Source organism: Antrostomus carolinensis, unplaced genomic scaffold (assembly GCF_000700745.2).
Source record: "Antrostomus carolinensis isolate BGI_N321 unplaced genomic scaffold, ASM70074v2 scaffold19362, whole genome shotgun sequence".
Taxonomy (NCBI): domain Eukaryota; kingdom Metazoa; phylum Chordata; class Aves; order Caprimulgiformes; family Caprimulgidae; genus Antrostomus; species Antrostomus carolinensis.
The window spans coordinates 11237-32412 of NW_010301813.1; the positions used below are offsets into that span (position 1 = coordinate 11237).

The following is a 21176-nucleotide window of genomic DNA, read 5'->3' on the forward strand; positions in this document are numbered from 1 at the left end:
GGCCCCCATGCTGCGCAGCGCTGTGCTGGCAAAAGCCTTTAGCAACAGAAGAAAATTGATCACACTGACCATTCAGTGGTCGGCTTTCAGCTTTCATGAGTAACTTTTCTTCTCCACGTGTCTGACTTCTTTCTTTGTCTTAACCTTATAAGCTTCACCCTGCTTTAAAGAAAAAATATAAACATTAACATAGTCTGCAGAGCGTGCTCATAATTATAAACCCGCTTCCAAAACAGGCTCCACATCTTGCTGTAACAGGGTAAGTAAAAAGCAGTTAAATCACATTAACACTTCATTTCAAAGGCACACACAATCTACTTATCCACTCTGCTGAGCTGCAAAAGCACAGGCCTGAAATATCATCTTCAAGCAGAAAACACAGGTCTACAGTTGCAGCACGGCTCCTGGGCTGTCTGCCCTTGGGAGAGCCCCTGCCATCAACTGCAGCAGGATTCACCACCACCATCAAGGAAAACCACCTTTCCCAACTGGCCTGCTGGGTCAGCTGGGATTGGCAGACATTTTGACGGAATAGGCCATGGCTGCTGTTATGATGTTTCACAATGTCTGTGCTTTAAAGTGAGCAAGTTAGTAACGGAGTAAAGGGAAGAGGAAGAAAGCCAGCAAAACCCACCACTGAAGCAGTGCAGAAGTAAAACCAATGACAGTGACAAGCAGCGCGGGTTTCAGTGTCTTTAAAACAGCAAACCCCAAAATAAAGTTCATCTTTGCTCATTAAAAATAGCTCAATAATCATCTAAAAATAAATACTCCAGTAATCACAGGCCTCATTCACATCAGAGAAAGGCATCTGTTTATGCGTGGTTGTCAGCAGAATTACCCCCCGGGTGATCTGCATTGATGTATTTGTAACTATTTGTAGTTTCCGAGTAATCTCATCTGGTGCAGCAAATTGAAAATGTTTCCCCTTTGCTGGGCAAGATTTGTTTTTTCCCTGACAAAGGACTGTGAAAGAGAGGATGGAAATATGTTTGTTTCAACTCTCCTATTTCTGTGTTGTCATCCCTCCCCTTTTTTTATCTTTTTTTTTTTTTTTTAATTACCAGCAGATAAAGACTATTTGTTATCTTTGTTTGTCTGTGACTCTGTTTTTGACTCAGACAAAAATTCCATTAACCCCAATGACAACTTTACTGGAGCACAGACCTCCCAGGGCCACGCGCTGAGGAACAAGGCATGAGCTCCCCTGAAGCCAGTTGTCTCCAGAGGCACTGCCCATTCCCCCGAGGCCTCCTTGGGATGGAGGACAACTCAAGGCACAGGCTGCCCATACTCCTAAAGCCCCGTGCAAGAGGGGCTGGTGTGTGCCAGGCCTGCCCTTCCCGCTGGCGCTCCCTTCTTTTTGGGGGTGCTGAGGCTGGGCACAGTCCAGCCTTGCAGAAGGGCTTTTGATTTTAATTGCCAGGGACAAAATCCTGTCTTGGTGTGTATACTCTATACTGTATCTTAGCTATGTTCATGTCCCCCTGAATCCTGCAAACCTCCACTACCACAGGGGTATTACGCAGGTGAGCGAGAGGCTGGGGGGGACCAGACTGTGGCTCATTCTTTTGTGCTGGTGAAAAAGCAACACACTATACCTATGGTTGGAAGGCACAAATTCTGCAAGGGCTTAACCATACCCCCAGACACAGCTCATCTTGATGGCACAAAACAGGCCCCAAACCTATGGTCTAAGCCTGCTGCCTGTTGCACAGAAACAGACCTTAATGCTTCTGTGCTGACGGAGTTCGGCTGGGACCCTTTGACATTGCCCCTGCCCGCACACAGCACAGAGACCCCTGCCCCATTACCCACACGCACAACTTGTCAATAACTGCAAGCACTGCACTTTGCCAAGGCTTCTTGTTAAATGCAAACCTCCAGCCCTTTAGCAGCACTTTCTAGCAGTCAACACAACCCTCCACGTCTACTGTTATTTCCTGGTAGTCCCCATTCCATTACCATTTCACCAACTTTCCTCTCATGGGGGATAACAACACGTCTTACTACCTTCCGGGTGATCTGTGGGAAGCAATACATGAAAAGTATCGATTTTTTTTTTCCTAGATTCTAAAGGGAGAAAGTATGTTAAAAGAAGTTACTTGAATGTAAAGACTCAGAGCAGTGATGTAATTCATTATTACTTTTCTTGTGATGACGTTGCCTTCTTCATCAGTAAACTGTTCTTCTGTTACAGATTCACCAGGAATGTTTTTTGCCTCCTCACCCTAAAGAATGTTATAAGATTAGCAATATAACCTATATTCTGCCAAACGCACACATATTTCCACACCAATCCCAGCAACAAGCACATGCTAGCTTCAACTTTATGTAACAAGATTGCATTATGTCACACAAACAGTATAAAAGCCTTGCTCATTTAGCATGCCAATACCTGTGCATTTATTCTACAGAATGTGTCCTTAAAGCCTGTAGTGAGCTTCTAGCACATTGTTCTTATTAACTAATTCATGACATGAAGCTCTCTGGGTAACAAATCATCTTGCAGTCAGTTTGAGTCCTATGAGATGGAGGCACAAATTCATGACTATATGATGTGTAATCAGACACCCATTAGCTTTTCACAGCTTCTCAGTGCCCAGCACACAGAAACATGGTCTAACACCAAAATAAGGTGGGGGAAATTTAAAAAGACAGCTTTGCCTATAGCTTGCTAAACACAAGATCTTAAACACATGCACGAAAGATAAAACTTCTCAGCTTTTACCAAGTGGAGAAAGGTATCTTACGTGACGCTTTTCCTGGCACAGTAACACCTGCCGAGGAGCCTCGGCAGCCTGGTGCATGACATACTGAGATCTCAGCACTCCAGCCATTGCTGCTTGTAGCACCAGCAGTTTATAGGACCAGCGTAAACAAAGGTAAAAGCAGTTTCCTAGCTGCTATGATAGTCACTTAATACCACTACAAGAATTATTGCTCAAATTATAAATAAATGATGTTACTTTAGAGTCTAAGGCTAGCTGGCAGTCATGAATTTATGTTCCAGAAGAACTTTGACAATTTTACCTCATAAAGTCATATTTCCAAACCTGAGTGCTGAAGTAAGCATTGCACTTGATGCTTCAAAAATATCCATTGTCTGTGCTTATTTATTTCATATGAATAAAGCAAATATAATCATAATCTAACTGGGCTAGTTATAGAAAAATTTCCACAGGTAAACAAATAAGCCTTTAAACAAACAAAAATATTCTTAGAACTTTTCTTCTTCCCTCACCCTCAATCCACTATGCAAAAAAGGGCAACTAGAGGGAGGAAGCAGAAAGAAACATTGTACTAAACATGTTATATCAATATTAACAACAAAATAATATTTGAAATGAGATTATTACAGCTCAGTATCAAGCTTTCATAATGCTTCCACACATTAAGTAGCACAGGGCAAATATAATTCTTGTTTACTGTGGTATATACACTACATAGTTGCCTACATAAGCTCCTGGCACTGTTCCATAATGAATAAATGCAGTGATGCCATATTTATTTTTTTAACCATTTTTCCTACAAACATAGCTTTTTCCATATGTACATTGTAACAGTAAGTTCATGTGCTATTTCCAGGCTTTAAACTAAATAAACCTTCCCTTTTGTTTACAAGCCATTTGTGGTCTTTTCTATAGCCAAGCTTTTCCATCTTGCTCGCTTTGGAGGCACTGCAGCAGGCAGAAGCCAGAGGGGTGCACTGAAGAGAAGAGCGCAGCTCTGCTGCTAACCAAGCCCCCAGTCAGCATTTGTCATCATTCAGAAGTGCAGAATTTTTGCTGATTTTCTATTGAAAACTGTATCAAAATCACCACTTGGTAATTAAGGAATTAACCAGTTTTGGACATTTTACATGTCTTTTTCCCCATGCTTTCACAGGCTATATATAAACTGTAAAACTTGTTGAACTTTGATGGTTCAGGAAGCACCGCCGAGAGAAGGGTGGACTCTACAGCCAGGCAGATGTCACTGCATAGGGATATAAGGATGAGGTCCTGCATCAGAGACACACCTGGGACTGAAGGGACCTAACTGAGGTCCCCAAACCTGTGCATGGTGGCATCCCTACAGGAAGCACGGCAGAAGGAACAGCTGCTGGAGCCTTCAGATGGAGCCAGAGCTGGGCCCGTACAATTCATTCCCCAGAAGAACTCTGATGAGGCGTCACGGGAAGGAACAATTACATGCTTGCCTAAGCACCGATGTCAGGCTACGTGCAGGAGGAGGGAAGAAAGAGGCTGAGCCCCTGGTGAGTGGGGCCCCAACGACAGGAGCCTGCTCCTTCCTTTCTTGTGAGCGAGATAGCAGAAACGAGAATGGCACGGGGACTGCTGCTGCGGCAGTGGGCGATGACTGGGTAAAGGTTTTGGGAACTGAAACCTGTGGGGTTTCCGAGCCACAATGAAATGAGGGGAAATACTGGTTCCGGAGATTCAATACTTTAATCGGAGGCATAGCAGATGGGGTACTAGCTGCACAGTTTCTTTCCTGGCCATCCACCCGTGGGGCTCAGAGACTGCAGTGGGCTCCTGCATGGTGCCCTTAAGGGACAGGAGGGAACCCTAACCCAGATCTCCCTCCCAACCCACAGAGCACAGAGATATGGAGAGCTTCCCTCTCATGAATAGGGTCTCCAAAGCCACTACAATAAAAACCATGAAAAACAGAAATAAGACAACATGGCCACTACCAAGGTCACCAGACTACCTGGCACGCCAATACTGCTTGTGTGTATTGGTCCTTTGATGCCTTACTGCTGCTACGACCAAGGTTATTCCTTAAAACAAGTTAGTGAGAATTACTGTGTTCAACTTTAAAATGAAAAATGTATTAATTTCAGTGCACTGAAAGATGTCTCCTGGAAGAAAACCCAGGTTTAAAGGTATGGTGAATCCTGGGTTTGAATTAGCTACACACTGCTTTAACACAGTTTAAACATAAATGCTGTAAATACTCAGCAGTAATCATGTGTGAAAACCAGCTTTTACAATTCTCTTGCTGGTGGGTAGTTAAAATTGCAGGAGGGCTCACAATTGGCAGTAGGTAGATCTGATTTACTGATGGTTTTAATCCTATGCGGGTATAAAGACGGATGTTTGCTAGGAAAAAAACCAAAACCCTCCCCACTGGCAGTTTTACTTGTCAGATCTCAAATCTGCTTTGGGTTAGAGTGGCACATTAGATGACCTTGTCAACAAAAGCTGTTTTGAAACACAAAGCTGGTACATCTGCATCACAGCTAAAAAATAAAATTCTTTCTGCTGCATCATACTTATGTGGGCTTCATTTTACCCTTGACTGGTCAAAATCACTGTCACAATACCAAGAGCTTTAGAAAGGCAGCGAGAAAACTTAATACCGCGATTACTGGAAGCTCGGTTATATCCCTGGGACTAAACCATACAAAGGCTGCAGTCTGCAAGCCTCAGCCCCAGAACATGCCAGGAAGCTTTGCAAAGCAGAGTGCTTTAATGTCACCCTGCTCACTGGAGTGTAGTCCTGCCAAAACCAGCTGGTATCCTCTCCTTGTTGCTCTCCAGGGCAGGAGAAGCAAAGAACAGCTTCCTCAAAGCCTTCCACCAGCACCACTGATTTTCTTAACAGTTACTTGCAGATTATGGGTGTTCCCAGGGACCTCCAGATAAATGGAGTTACACAGTCAGTGCTGCAGTACTGTGCCAAAGTTCACTGCAGATTTGTCAGAGCTCCGGTTTTCTTTCATGTTTGTTTTGTTACTAGAGGGATAATAGTCCCTTTTATTCCTCCTATACATCTAGTGTTGTTGTAACAAGTGAGAAAGAAAGGTGAGGCTGGATGTCTCTTGCCCAGATGGATAAAAAGGAATTTAAAAGCAGATAGTAATAAGCGAGATGGAAATATCCTAAATATTTAATTTCGCCAAAGACCAGGGGCAATGCTGCAATGGGAACAGGAGCTGTACAGAGTGCTCAGACCTCTTCCCTTACTGGCCTAAGCTACTGTCAAGATAGAATCCTTTCAGTCTCGAGATCACATTCTTGTGATGCATAAACAGCAGCTGTGCCTCGGTCTCCTTGGGGTCTCAAGCCTCTGTGACAGTGGCAACAGAAACAACCATCTTTCATTAAGGTCATTTTCATTAGTGAGTTCTGCCTACTCAGGGAGATGTTAATCAGATGCCACAACTCTGCCTGCACTTGTGTTGAGTCTGTTCTTGCTTGTTTGCAGATGTATTGCTAAAGCCATGGGGCGGGGAGGGGGGCGAACCCCAACAAACCCACAGGCAAGCCCAGGAGACCTGACAGGAAATGGTGCTGCAAATGGGACAGAGTATAGTCCAATGCTGGGAGCTGGGTGATAGGTCTGTTGCTTGTTGCATGGAGGACAACATGATAAACAGACCTCGTAACAGCACTTGTGGTCTGTGTTTTAATTCACCCCTGTGCTATCTTATTGGGCAAGGGCAAGTCGGGCTGAGGGCACTTACGGAGCAGAAGAGCTCTGCAGATCTCCCAGCCTGGGAGGGACTGCAGCGGAGAGGCTGCACTCAGCTGAATACACAAATGGAAACGCTTCCCATGTGCCTCACATGGGGCACAGGCCCTTAATTCTTCTTACCTACGGGATGGCCACACATTCACTTTCTATAAATAAATTTCCTCCGAATAAGAAGATAATGAAAGCTGCTGGTTCTAGTTTTGACTGACTGCTGCTCAGTCTCCTGTACCACTCCTCCAGTGCAGGCTGAACCAAACCCTCCACAATCGGTAATGGGGGGTTTCATGGGCAAAACACACAGAAAGAGACAAATAAATCTTTAACAAATTGGCACAAAATAACAAAAGTACAAGATACAAAATGACATCAGATTTGAATAACCCCTGCTTAGAAAACTATTTTACTTTCCATTACAAAATTCTACCATAAACCTTTTGGCAAGAATCTTATTAAACAGCTTTTGCCAAAAAATTGTACCCATGAAAGATTTTACAGCCTCTGAAAAAGCATGAAAAATTAGACACTGATTTCTGTCATGACTGAATAAAAGGACCATTGGATCAGGCTCTGAATGTGCACATTGTGGCAGCACTCTTATTTTTCCCTTGTGTGCTAATTGCTTGCATTCCTGTGCTACCATAAAACCCCATTTCTTTTGCAATGCCTCAGCCCATCAGTCTACCCTGTGAACAGAAGAGGGGAAAGGAAGCAAAACCAAAAACATCTGCACTACCTTGAGGTTAGAATACAATCCTATTACATGTGGAAACGGGCATCAGTCCTTGTTTGTCTGGTTTTATGGGCTCAGCCCTCTGAAGTGCTAAATCCCATGGGAATGTGCTTGAGAGTGCTGAACACTTGACAGGACTCAGCTCTTGGACTGCTGGGAAAATACCTCCACGGGAGAGAAAAGCCTTTCTCCATATTTGGGCCAGGACAGAAGAACTAAGGTAGCAGTTAAACGGAAATAATTGTGTTAGCAATAATGCAGAATTGCACTGAAAGGAAAAACAAGTTGGGAAAGAAGAACAAAGGTAATGAAGCAACTCAGCTTTGACAGGAGCTGTGGAGCCACAGAGCAAAGTCTTTTTTTCCACAGGACTCAATTTATCCTCAAGGTTTTGGCATTACCAAACTTTATCCCTGCAGGCTACATGAGCACCTCTGTTGCTCTGAATGCAACACACAGAGAGTAATGATTATACACTATGGTAAAACGATGCAGGTCCCCTGTGCAGCTTGGCCCAGCAGAGCTTCCAAACACACCCTTGTCCCCTCCCTGCTGCTGCTGTTGGCACAGGCCAGCAGAGTGGGCTCACGGCACAGGCATAGCACTACCATCCATTTATGAAGCCTGTGTCCAGGCTTTTCAGATGTTCAAACCATTTTTTTATTCCAGAGAATGCAAACTCAACAAAGATTTCCAGGGCTGGTTCCTAAGTGACCATAACATAAGACAATATAGAATAAGTACTCCTTTGGTCCAGGCATAACTGCAGAAAAGCACTGGGGCATTTCACTAGCAGCATGTGGCAGGCTTGCTGCCTGGGGATGGGAGAGCTGGAGGGAAAATGTCTCTGCCTCCTACTCTGCATCGCCCCTGAACAACTATTTGGCTAGCCTGGAGTGTCAGAAAACACAAGAGTAGAAGGAGGGCCTGATTGCCCCCTCACTACTGTTCCAGGCAAGTGATGCCAGCCCCGCTCAGTGTGAGCCTTGGAGAGGAGCACTGGGGCAGTGGGGACGGGCACAGTGCTCACTCACTGGGCACTCCGGCACTGGCAGGTGAGGGTCTGCTGCTCCCGACTGCTGCTTTGTGCCACTGAGCACTATATCCTGACACCTCTTTCCAGAACGAGGAGCTGTTCCTCAGCTTGTGCGCACTCTCATAGTGATTTCAGTTCACCCAAACGGAACCTCTGCTCCCAGGAACATGCAAAATTAAAGTCCAGATCCTTATCAATGTCAAAGCTCAATTCTTCCATTTCATACCACCATTTCATGAACTTTACATAATCAAAATGTATCTATTGAAATGGTTGTTTCCACTGTCAACCTCTTTCTCTGAAAGGCCTGATGATCGCTGCTTTGAAAATTCTTCTTGTTCTAAGCTTGTTCTTGAGATGCAGAGGGGGGAATAAAAAAGAAGCTATACATCATCAGAAAATGACAGACGTATCACATGTATCTTCTAATCAAGAGACAGGTACAGCTGTAACCCAGTTCGGATCAGATACATTCCCAACAGAGCAAGTTCAGCCGCCTCCACTCACCATGCACACCCTCCTGCCTGCATCTGCGCTAGCTGCGGCTTACAGTACTATAGACACTGCTTTACTGTTGTTCTGTCAAACAGTTGAACCCCAAATTATACCACCACATTTAAAACCAATTTTCTGTGCCTTTCTCTAAACACAGTAGATGTACTTGGAAAGCAATCGAAGACTGCCTTTTACATAATTTCCCTTTTCTACTCTGACTTTTCCTGACTCCAAACCACTGGACACTAAAACAGTTCAGACATGAATTTGGGTGGGGGACCTCAACCACAGGCCAGCTGTGCAGGCTTTAAAACTTTCAGCACAGGATACTTTATGTCTTACCAGAAATGCTCTTCCAGCATTCGAGGGGCTGTTTCACCCACAGGCTGCCTGCCCCGTTTGAAAACAGAAACCACACTCTGTTTCTGACCAGTCGTGCCTTATCTGCAGAGGGAGTTACTGATGAAGGGTTATACCCTGACCTGCCCAGGGCCTTTCCTGGAAAGCAGCAGGTTCCACCTGTAGAGTTGAGGTATCAGACAAAACATTCACTTCTACTGAGCTCCTTTTTGCAGTTCCTGCCTTGTCACAAACAGGAGCACAGCTGGCATACTGGAGAAATTCAGAGTGAAGACAGTCCGAAATCTCGTCCTACCTGTTCTGAAAGTGTCTGTACCTTGGAGAGATCAGGAGCTGTGCAGAGCACAGCTGCCACCCCTATTATACAAAAGGTCCAGTGCCTGTATGCATATTCTTCTCCACAAAGCATGCAAATAACAGCAATATAGATATGTGCAATCAGAGTGTCACAAATCATTCCTAACAATTACATCTTAGGCAAAATCAGCTAGTGCTGTAATAGGACTATGGTGGCTGGCTGTCTTTTTCATGTCCTGACTACAGGATTTTCTAATAAGAATTTAATAAATCCTGTAAGTTACTGAGGGATTAACATAATAGCTTCCAATGCAGAATTATTTTCTTACACTATACACTGCAGGCAAATAATGCCATATTCTATGACCAAAAAATGAGGTCAAATGCAATTATTTATATGACTATGCCATTGCTATCAGTTTATAAAGTATATTGTGCTGTAAATAAAGGACAACTGTAAATAAATATACTAAATAAAGCCTACTGAAGGCAATGCAAAGACTCTTCTTAACTTTGGTAGTTTTTAAATAAGGATCACCTGCTGCTTTGAAGAGGTTTTCCAGAACACATTGAGCACTTCGGACCACAAGTTTCAACCAGACTATATGCCTCATATTCTCCTATAACCCCCTCCTGTACATTCTTGCAATTTTTTAACTTGTAATTCAGAAATTATTTTTTTTAATAGAAAAAAAGAAAAAAATGTCACCGATATCTGTCTGCGATTCATTTTGCTCTACATCAGATCAACACAGCGCATCTAGCTGTAGTCTTTAAGATGCCATGCAAAACAGTGGCAGTGAAGGACACAACATGCCATGCAGCACAGTTCTTTTCCAGCAGAAGACAACCATAAACCACTGGGTTAAGCAAGGAAAGGTCACCTAGCACTTGGTTATAAATACATACTGGTAATGGAAAGCACACTACCAGAGGGACTCCAGTATGCCAGAACTGACATTCTGACACAGCAGTCCAAACCCACATCCATGCCAACCTTGCCTCAGGAATGCAAATCATAAAATACCTTCAGAATCAACCGCCGTCGATAAACTCGTGTAGTAATTCTCTGCTCTTCATCTGAGCTCGAATCACTCTCAATCTCACTGTCACTGTCACTACATTCCTAATAAATGCAGTTTTAGTACATTTGAACAGCACATTTGCAAGACAGAACATGCTGATCAGGACTAGGAGAAGAAAACAGAGGTTATCATGGACAGTGTTTTTACTGTCTCTATTGCGTACATAATGACTCGTAGTTTTGCTCTTGATGTATATGGTGGGAGGAAGCCTTTTTGCTCCTTAGCATGCTGTAGCTTGAGAAGTATACCAGGTATGGAATATCTCAGCAGCTATTAAGTCTGAGAAAATGGTATTTGGAATGCGTCTGACCTGTGGAATTTCTAAATCTTCCATAGTTGTTAAAAAAATTTTGTGTACAAAAAAACTTTTCCATAACTGCTTGCTTTTTTTTTCTCCTCAAAAATTAATGTTTCAAACAAATTGTATGGATTTACAAGGTATGGGAAGTGAATTCCCTCACAAAGAAAGAAGACAGTCACACAGAAAGATTCAGTGGAGCTCCTCCACACAGAAGATAGCAAATAAGCATTTTGAAGAACTACTTCATGTAAATGGTTTTCCTGATCAGTGTTTATCTGCTTTTAAGCAGCAAAACAGTAGTGTGAAGTACAATCATTTTGCATTTTTAAGAAGGGAACTGGTAGACCTCAGCTCAGGGCAAGGGGGAACAGCCTGACGCTGGTCTCGGTGTCGGGAGGTACCACAGCCACAGACAGATGTCTACTCTGTCCTTGCACCTTCTGACAGCCCCTATGATTTCCCCTTCAAAACCCAAGGAACTCCTCAGCTTTGGGGCTGAGCAGCTCTGTGTGCACATGTCTGGCGGAGGGCTTCATACCTATATGTGTGATGGACAGAGGCTCTTCTCACATGATGTTTGGCTGAACCTTTTTCTGAATAGAGAAATTTGAAAATTTTCTCAACAATTACTCAGTGACAGCTGAAAACTGATTTAAAAGCCATGAATAGTGGATACTGCTAGCTGCATTTCTGTTTCTCTTTTTGAATCTGGCCCAAGACAACCCAAACAAGAAGTATTTCTTAGAAATTTTGTGTAAAATAAGAGTAGGCATAGTTGGGTGAAGGAGAGAAGGACTATGTAACAAAAAGAATTTAGGGCAGGATAACAGTATTCATCTCCTTGCAAAGTCTCCTGCTGTCCTCTGACACTAGCCAAACACATATATAAAAAAATTATAGTTCAACCCTATTGTAAAGAAGTTGTAAGAAGTAGAAGAAGATTCCCAGAGGGCATGAAGGTTTTGGAGGAAGAGTTACTATTAATATACAGCTTCCAGTGGTTTATTTGTGAAGGAATTCTGACCCTGGAAGTCACTTTGACCATGCGGTGGACATCACCCTCTTTGTGGTAATAGAGCAACTGTGCTGTACTCCTCTCATTTAAAAAGATCAGTGGAATCTGATGTTTGAGCATTTGTAGAGAATCATATGGCTTAGACTGTCACTGCACTGCTTTTGTAAACTTTTGGACATTTCTGTGGACTTGGGATGAAGCCAGCAATTTGTTTCATCCACATCACCAGGCAGCAGCCCAATATCAATTGTCTGAGTTTATCTCCTGTTGCAAACTGTGTGCCAAAACACTGACTCAGCCCTCACCCTGCAGGTGGATGTCTATCATTTCTTAGCTCTTTCCCAATGGGTCATAGAAAAAACTTCTTTCTTTGAGAAGTAATTTTATTTTGTTCCCCCTTTCTTTCTACATAAATAAATGTTTCGATCGTACTTTTCTCTTTATGAATAATTTCTGAAGAGCACCTTGCAGAAAGTCTGCAGTTGAAATTCTCTTTCTGTTTTCATGACAGCACAAGAAGTGTCTCACCATGGACTGTGATATTGACTTCAAGTTACATTAGATTAGAAGATATTCTTGAAGAAATATCAACAAGATATTAGAAGCAATTCTTGTTGTCACTCTAACAAACACTAGTCTGTTGCCCATTCAGGCTTTGTGAGAGATCCACGTTTAGAGATCACATTATTTTCTGGTACCAGTTTATTAGAAGACCATGTCTATAAAAAACCTTGTTATTTAGAAGATAAGATTATCACCCTTTACCGATAAAGCAAAAGTAGTGCAAAAAGCACATGGTTATTCTTCCCAATCCAGATGGGATATCCAAAAGCAAAGAGCACACAATAGTGGATGACAACTTATCTTCTCACTGATGGGAATCCAGAGGGGGAAGCGTAGCACTGAGGGTGCACACCCTCAGCATGTTGCAGTGTGAATCTACACTTATCCCTGCATTTATTGTGAATTGCTTGAAAGGAAGAAGTCAGAGAGTTGTGGTCAATGGGACAGAGTCTAGTTGGAGGCCTGTGTCTAGTGGAGTCCCTCAGAGGTCGGTACTGGGACCAGTACTATTCAATATATTCATCAATGACCTGGATGAGGGAACAGAGCGCACTGTCAGCAAGTTTGCTGATGGTACAAAGCAGGGAGGAGTGGCTGACACGCCAGAAGGCTGTGCTGCCATCCAGTGAGACCTGGACAGGCTGGAGAGCTGGGCAGGGAGAAATTTAGTGAAATACAACAAGGGCAAGTGTAGAGTCTTGCATCTTGGAAAGAACAACCCCATGTACCAGTATAGGCTGGGGACAGACCTGTTGGAGAGTAGCGTAGGGGAAATGGACCTGGGGGTCCTGGTGGACAGCAGGATGACCATGAGCCAGCACTGTGCCCTCGTGGCCAGGAAGGCCAATGGCATCCTGGGGTGCATTAGAAGGGGTGTGGTTAGTAGGTCGAGAGAGGTTCTCCTCCCCCTCTACTCTGCCCTGGTGAGGCCACATCTGGAATATTGGGTCCAGTTCTGGGCCCCACAGTTCAAGAAGGACAGGGAACTGCTTGGGAGAGTCCAGCACAGAGCCACAAAGATGATTAAGGGAGTGGAACATTTCCCTGATGAGGAAAGGCTGAGGGAGTTGGGTCTCTTTAGTTTGGAGAAGAGGAGACTGAGGGGTGACCTCATTAAAGTTTATAAGTACGTAAAGGGCGAATGTCAGGAGGATGGAGTCAGGCTCTTGTCAGTGATGTCCAACGGTAGGACAAGGGGCAATGGGTGCAAGCTGGAGCATAGGAGGTTCCATGTAAAGATAAGGAAAAACTTTTTCACTGTGAGAGTGACAGGCCACTGGAACAGGCTGCCCCGAGACGTTGTGCAGTCTCCTCCTTTGGAGACATTCAAATCCTGCCTGGATGTGTTCACGTGTGACCTACTGTAGGTGATCCTGCTCTGGTAGGGGACTTGGACTAGATGATCTTTTGAGGTCCCTTCCAATCCCTAACATTCTGTGATTCTGTGATTTAAACTGAGCCTAATTATATCAGCCCAGGGCCTGCTCCAAAGCCTACCGACACTTAAGGAACTCTGCCATCTGTCTTTAACTGCCTTTGCAGAGGGCTCTTACATTTTTTGAGTATTCCAGTAATTAGTGAACATTAGGAAAGATCTTTGCTGCTTCAACTGTGTCACGAATTAATAACAAGATAATAACAATCATATGCTGCATGACTGCTGACACTGATTACGTTACCATCTAATAAAAGAACTCTTGGTTGTATAATCGAAATAATAGTTTAAAATTAACTAATTTAAACCTGAATGATTTATTGCAGCCCACCACAGCCAACATTTTTATTGTGCTACAATAAAAAAAAAGCTATATCATGTAGAATTAATTATCCTGAAATGCCTTGCTTCCAGAAGTTATAATCTCCTCCTGTATTACGCTCAGGAAAATACAATCTTAGAAGAGAGAGGAATGCAGAAGAAACTCTGCAATTCCCTTTTTCAGTCTGGTTCCCACTGCTGGGCTGTGAGGTGCACGCAGCTACAAGGCTATAAGCCATTCTTTAAACCAACTTTACTTTCAAGCTTCTGGGAAATAAATTCAAGCCTCTGAGAAAGCTGTTCAAATCTTCATTGTCAGAAAACAACTTATAACTGAGGTTCTGCAGTTAAGGATGCTCAAGCCAAGCAGGGTAGAAATGAAGGGCAAGATAGGGGCTGAAGAGTCCTTATATCTCCTTGCTCACTTCAGTGTCACAAAAAGAAGGACACTGCTGACATCACCTTATGGAAACAGATGAAGGATAGCAGAGCTGTTTGGCAGTGTTTGCACAGGTGGTATGTCAGGGCAGGAAAATGGTCTGTTCCGCAATGATGTGGGACAGCAGTGCTAGAAGCCGCTCTGACCTCTTCCAGAGCTCAGGGTTACTCACACAGAGGATTACACAGCCCGGCTTGGCTCCTCTGCCTGCCCAGACTATGGCTGATTCTATTCACACCACAGAATATAAATTTCCACTAACTTCCATTTTTCTTAATTTAGCAATAAATATAAAAGGCATAAAAGAAGATTTTTTTTTTTTTTAAAAAGAAACCCTGCCACAAACAACATTACAGGTCTTACAAAAAATTATGTCAAGCAACAGGAACTCCTCACACAGTTAATAATTACAGGACATACTGTACCTTCTGTTCAGACATTACTACTCCCTCCTCCTCTTGGATGCTTGTTCTTGGCTTGCCATCCTCAGAAGTACTCCAGTTCATCTTCTTCACACTGACAGGCACAGATGTTTTGTTGCCTTCTGTTGTTGGCTTGCTAGTCTCTTCCAAAGATTTCTGATATGCTGTTGATGATAACGTTTGCTCATCAGTACCAGTTGAAATTTGGGGCTTTGTTTTCAGGGCTTCTTTGTCACTCTGTTTTCCCACATCATTTAAAGATTCCTGGATGTAGGATTTTGTTTTTGCCTCTGCTGTGGATTCAGAGAGGCTTCCATTTGTTTCTGGCTTTCCCGCTTCTCCTTTGACATATGAGGTTACAGAATCCCTACCTTGGTCCAAGCTACAAGAAAAAGAAAAAGGAATAGCCATTCAGTGCTTAAATTGCACACAGGAGGGCAAAGCACTGAGCTTCTTACTGAGTCTTCCTTCTTAGCACATACATTTCAGGCAGAAAAAAGTAAAATTTTAAATTCAGCTTGCAAACATCAGTCTATTTAATAGCCTTGTCTTCTGCATTATGGTCTCTTTTCAGAAGCAATGAGAATACGGTGAACACTGGAAACAAGGCCAAATATTTTATGTTAATCCCATTCCACTTGGCAAGGGGGAAGGAGAAAGAAAAATACACAAAACCTACCATTTCCTAACATATAATCATAAGATAAATCCCCGAGGCACTAATTCTTTAATCTGCTCTCTAACCAAGGAGGTGATCAAAGTATCTGCTACCATGCAATCACCAGTAATGACCAAATAACAAACATTATTTTTCCCCCAATCTGTACTCCAGATAAGTCACACCTTTTTAAAAATATTGCTATCTGAAAATAAGTCCTTAGACAGTGCAAAGCCTCAATAACACACAAAGCCAAATGCAAGAAAGGTTGCTACAAGAGAGAAAGCTGACCAAAATTTTGCCCCAGATTACCTACGGACAGGTTTAACCTTTACTTCTGATGCAGTTTTCTTTTGTTTTTGGTTTTTTTTTGCATTTTTGCTTGCTTTCAGATAAGCACTATGATTGTAAGCATGAAAATACTATAGATTTTTGCTGGCACAACTCTTACAAAAGATAGCAAATTGAATTCATCTAGTTAGAAATGGGTATGCTATCTTCTTAAGGAAGCTCTTTTACTTCTGGAAGTGATCTATTTTACTAATTTAACAGAATATAAAATGCAGAATAACAATGCTTGCTTAACAGAAATCACATCAACAGTAGATCAAGTGCTTTACAGTCCTGAAAGACAATCATACTGCTGAAATCAGTGGCCAAATTCCCACTGGATTCAGTAAGAGGTATCTAATGCTACCTAGAACCTTAAAACATCCATAGTCAAAGCTGCAAAGGATGTAAACTGCTGACAGACAAATGATCACTCTGCAGATAATCATTCTCTGCTGATTTACAGCTCATGCAGACCTGGCTCCTTCAATTAGTAATCATGGGAGCCATGTTCAAGACAAAGACAGGCTTATGGAAAAAGTAATGACTATCTGAGGGAAAGAAAAGAGATGCAATGAAAAGGATGACTGCTAAAAAGGTACTTGAGAAATAAGAGTAATGTAGTACCCTAGTTTCAGATAATGTACATTTTATAGTCCTCAATTCCAGTTACATCTATGCATCACTTAGATTAATTAAAAATGGAAACACACAAGATAACATGAAAAGTAGCATTATCCGCTAAACATAACATAAACTAATTCTGAAATACCAATATTAAGAATGAAACCTGATAAATATGCATTTTTAAAGACAACTATGTCTGAGGCCAAATCAAGTAAATTGTTAGGTTTCCTTTTACATAAATATACATATATATATATGCATATATACATATTCTCATAGAACAGTGGAACAGCAGCCTCAGTGTTGTTTCTGGAGGTAAAAGCATCATTGGAAGGCTTGCTTACACACACACACTCTCACACAAAGATGCTCACCTATCATCCAAGCGATCTAGCAGGCTACCACCTATTCTGCGTCCCGATGTTGGTGTCTCGGTGACACTTGACGAGTCAGGCTGCCAACCTGTAATTGAAGACATTTCACGTTCTGCTTGTTGAACATCTTTAAGAATTGACCATACTCTTTCTTCCGTCATCTCCTCAGACTCAGCTCCTTCTTCCAGATGAATGTCCTCAAACAGAGATTTAAGCTTTTCTTCTGTCATCTCCTCATCAGTACCAGACTTTTCTCTCTCAGGCTGTTCAGTCCTTACTCCTGTTTTACTAGTCTCTTCACTCTGCCTTTCTTTAGCATCTTTTGATATCCCGCCATAACTACCAAGATACCGTGGAAAATCTTTAAGGTCCACTTCCTCCAACTGGCTCTCGCCTATGGAAATATCTTTAGGTGTTCCTTCTCTAGGTACTGAGAAATCAAGTTTGCTGTCGTCCAGTGAAGTGTCTTCTTCAGTCACCACTGGCGGTGCTGCTGCTGTACCATCTACGTGTCCCTGGGAGGTCACTAACACGTCACTCAGTCTACTGGGAGTTCTAAGGGGTGACTCTAGGCTAGAGGTGTCGCTAAAGAAATCGTCCTGATGGAAAGGGGTGGGTGGCACGAAGCGCAACCCAGTGGGAGTTTCCAGTTCCACTTGAAGGGTGGGATAACCTAAGGAAAACAGCACATTTGGACTGACTGGGATGAAGCATGGAGCAACAAATAAGCAAATGTCAAATGATTCATGAATTACTTAAAGTATGAAACATATGAGGTGCAGGTGTATAAGAACAAATGCAGTTCCGATGGATTTCTTTACTTTGCCCTAAACAGATGGAACAAAAAGTGAGTACTGCCAGTGACTAGCACAGTGAAACCAGTACTTTTGACTATTTTGTAAATAGTCTGTAAAGATTGCAGCAATTGTTTCTGCAGCCATTTTAACATTTTCAAGCTATAGCAGATTGGCTTATGAGCATGCAATAAATCAAATGTGGACAAGGGTGGTTGTCCCCTTATATCCAATACAATCTCTTCCAGCCATATTGTGTAACTATTTCTTTCCCAGTTTTTTTTTTTTTGTTTGTTTGTTTTTTTTAATTTGGAAGTTTAATAAGTAGATTTTAAAGATAGAAGTAGATCATAGGACAGCCACTTTTTTGTCAGTAGGCATGATTTCTGAAACAGGTCCACATTTTTTATATACTTTTATATAAAAATAAACAATACCAGCAATACAGTGCTACTAATGTATATCTCCAATTTAACCACAGAGCCACAAGAATGGAATAGTTAAAGAAAGAGGAAAAGAAATGGATCCTAACGAGGATACTAAAGAATAGTAGATCTAAATACACAGTAGGATTAAAAAAAAACCAACAAAAAACAACCAAAAACAACTAAAAAAGGAAGTTATAGGGATAAAAGAACACAAGCACAACAAAGGAGAGCTATATGAATATTTCAGGTACAGTAAACTTATACAGGTGAGAGGATTGTGGTGAGTAAGGAGATCTTGGTGATCTTGGAGAGAGAGGCGATCTTGGTGACATGGGTACAATCAGATACACTGATCAAATAAAGAGAGAAAAGAAAAGAAAAATTATGAAAACATGGGAAGACCATACAAAAGGATTAAACTGAATATAAACATTAAAATGACAACAAAATCTGAAGTTCACTTTCCAGCAAATAATAGGTTGGGTAACCTACAAAAGGAAAATACAGGCTATGGGGTTAACTTGACATTGTGCTGCCTGCGAAGGGAGGTGCAGTAACAGGGTTTGGTTTTTTTTCTTTCCTGAATCAGCTGAGAGAAAGGCAAAGGTGGTCTGGTCTTGGTGAGGAAAGGAAGCTTGAGGAAGGTTCAGAGAAGAGGAGAGACAGAAAGCAACTGCAGAGAAGCGTATTTTTTTTCATAAAAACATTGATGCTACTACTAAAAGGTGCAAGCAACATTTCAAGAGCAACTTTCTTAAAATGTCAACAGAAAATTATTTCTGTAATGCAATGATTCAATGACCAGCAATGCTGCTCAATAATGGAGGCACACTGAGCTTATACACTCTAAAGAAAAGAAAAAAAAAAACCCCTAAAATACAGAGAAAGCCCAATACATACTTGTACAAATTACAAAAACCAAAGGAAGCGTTACTTATGTAAGGAACTATTTATAATACATGTGACAAAAATCAAAGTAAAGGAATGTAGCAACCCAGTGCCTGTTAACTAACATTTAAAAGAAGAAAAAACAACATTTAGCATCTTCAACATACTGCTAAGTAGTAAGTACCTATGGCAATTCTGTTTTACAAGCAGAACTTAATTTATTATTTTAATCTGGCTCAAAATTAATCTGCACAATTCTGTTCTCGGTTGGTACAGCTTCCACGTGAAAATGATTACATAATTTTACCCATTAGTAGACTGAAAAAGATACTTTCTTGTGCACTAATAAAACATTTTTCTTGTTTTCCTACTGCTGTTGTAGAAATGGTGCAAGTGCAAATCATAAAGTAATTGATGTTCACTTGTCTCAAAGAGGCTTGGTAGTAAATTGCATGTTATTAGCCTATGGAATTATTAAGTTTGGTTTTTTTTTTCCTTGTTCTTCCTTTTTTTTCTTCAAAGAATTCTTACTGTTACTTATCTAGACAGGAAGCCAAATAATTAATATATTTCTAGGTAATCTGAAAAGCATACAATACCAAATACATTAAAAATATACATGGGCAAACCTCAAAGCACAACTATTGCGGGAGAAAAACATTCAAGTCTTGTCAACTGACACTGAGGCTGGTAGGAACAAGCTTACTCAGGCACACATTTGTGGGATCCTGGGCTTATTCTTTGAGATATTATGTGCAACCTATGTACCATACCATGAGTGCGCTTTAGGAGAGGAAAAACCCTTCAACATTAAAAATGATTATTTATGTAGAACTTATTGCCCTTTTTTAAAGTCTAATTTATACAATGTTATTGTGTTATTGGACATGTCACTGAACTAAATATGACCATGGAATTCAATTACCATCAATGGGATCATGAAAAACATTATTTTCATCTGCAAAACTTCTGGTGCCTGAAATATTTCCATAATCAAATATTGGTCCTTCCAACAGGGTCACGATATCTATTCGATTAATTTTTGTCAATACAGCAGTTAAGGCATCAGCTGAAAAACAAATAAGACACGTCAGAAAAAAGTTCAGCATTGCAGAACTGTGTAATCATCTTTCTCAGTTACATTTACATTGCATTATAAATTATAAATTTATATATTATTATAATATTTATTATTACAATATATAATATTATGTATAATGATTATTGTAATAATTTAATATTATAATTATTCTATATTTTATTAGAAATTGTTGGCATATGTTTCTGTCCCAATGTCTTTGGTTCTAGCAAACCCCATCATTTTTCTAAGTAGTCATGGTGCTGCCTTTTATTCAAGATATACATCTATTAAGAGTCTTCCCTCCTCCCCAAGTATAATCATATTACAACACAAAAGGCACAAAGAATAAGGTCAGAGAGTTCTTAAAGAACATATTTACTTACTACTGAAACAAATATCCTTTTACTGGAGCATAAAAGGAGTGTAAAAATCCTTTTACCATTCTGTTTCAAGGAACAACAGAGTAGGTAGCCATGTAGGTAATAATGCACGTAAGGCTATTCATGCAGTACATCGTGAAATCTCATTTACAGTAATCTTGTAGTGAGAACACAGCAATACTGGAAATAACTTTTACAGTGAAAGAGATCAAAGTAGACGCAAATACTGCGGAGGAGTGTGTGGATTAGAGAAAAGTAACAAACACTATTGACTTAACACAAAAATCAAAACCTCTCTTTCCATTTGAGCAATTCAAGTGAAATACACAGATAAAATCAGCAGAATCAGTGCAGAATCACTGTCTCCATCATTCCTCACAGAAGGAGGTTAAGCCTTTTCTTATGACCTGCAGTACTGTGAGACTACCTAGCTTTTCCAGGCAGCCTGTTTCCATGGTTCATATTCCTTGTTATTGGAAAGTTTTCCCTAATATTTTCTTTACTGGAATTTAAGTTCATTACTTGTCCTATCAATTATGGATGTGGAGAAGAGATTATTTCCTTCTGCATATATACTGAATAAATATGACACTTTTCCAACTTCTGGTAAAAATATAACCGACCCCCACC

General features: G+C 41.3%; 1 protein-coding gene across 1 annotated transcript in view; it reads right to left on the bottom strand.

Annotated features, from left to right (window-relative positions):
• Nucleotides 1-20154, bottom strand: part of LOC104521571 (ankyrin-3) — a gene marked incomplete at its 5' end in the record, with an annotated part of 24660 nt that extends 4506 nt beyond the window's left edge. The window contains 4 exons of the mRNA XM_010163616.1: nt 70-162; nt 14990-15368; nt 16976-17648; nt 20011-20154. Coding sequence (XP_010161918.1) covers nt 94-162; nt 14990-15368; nt 16976-17648; nt 20011-20154 — 1265 coding nt within the window. The remainder of the gene's footprint in view (nt 1-69; nt 163-14989; nt 15369-16975; nt 17649-20010) is intronic.
• Between the last annotated feature and the right edge of the window lie 1022 nt (nt 20155-21176).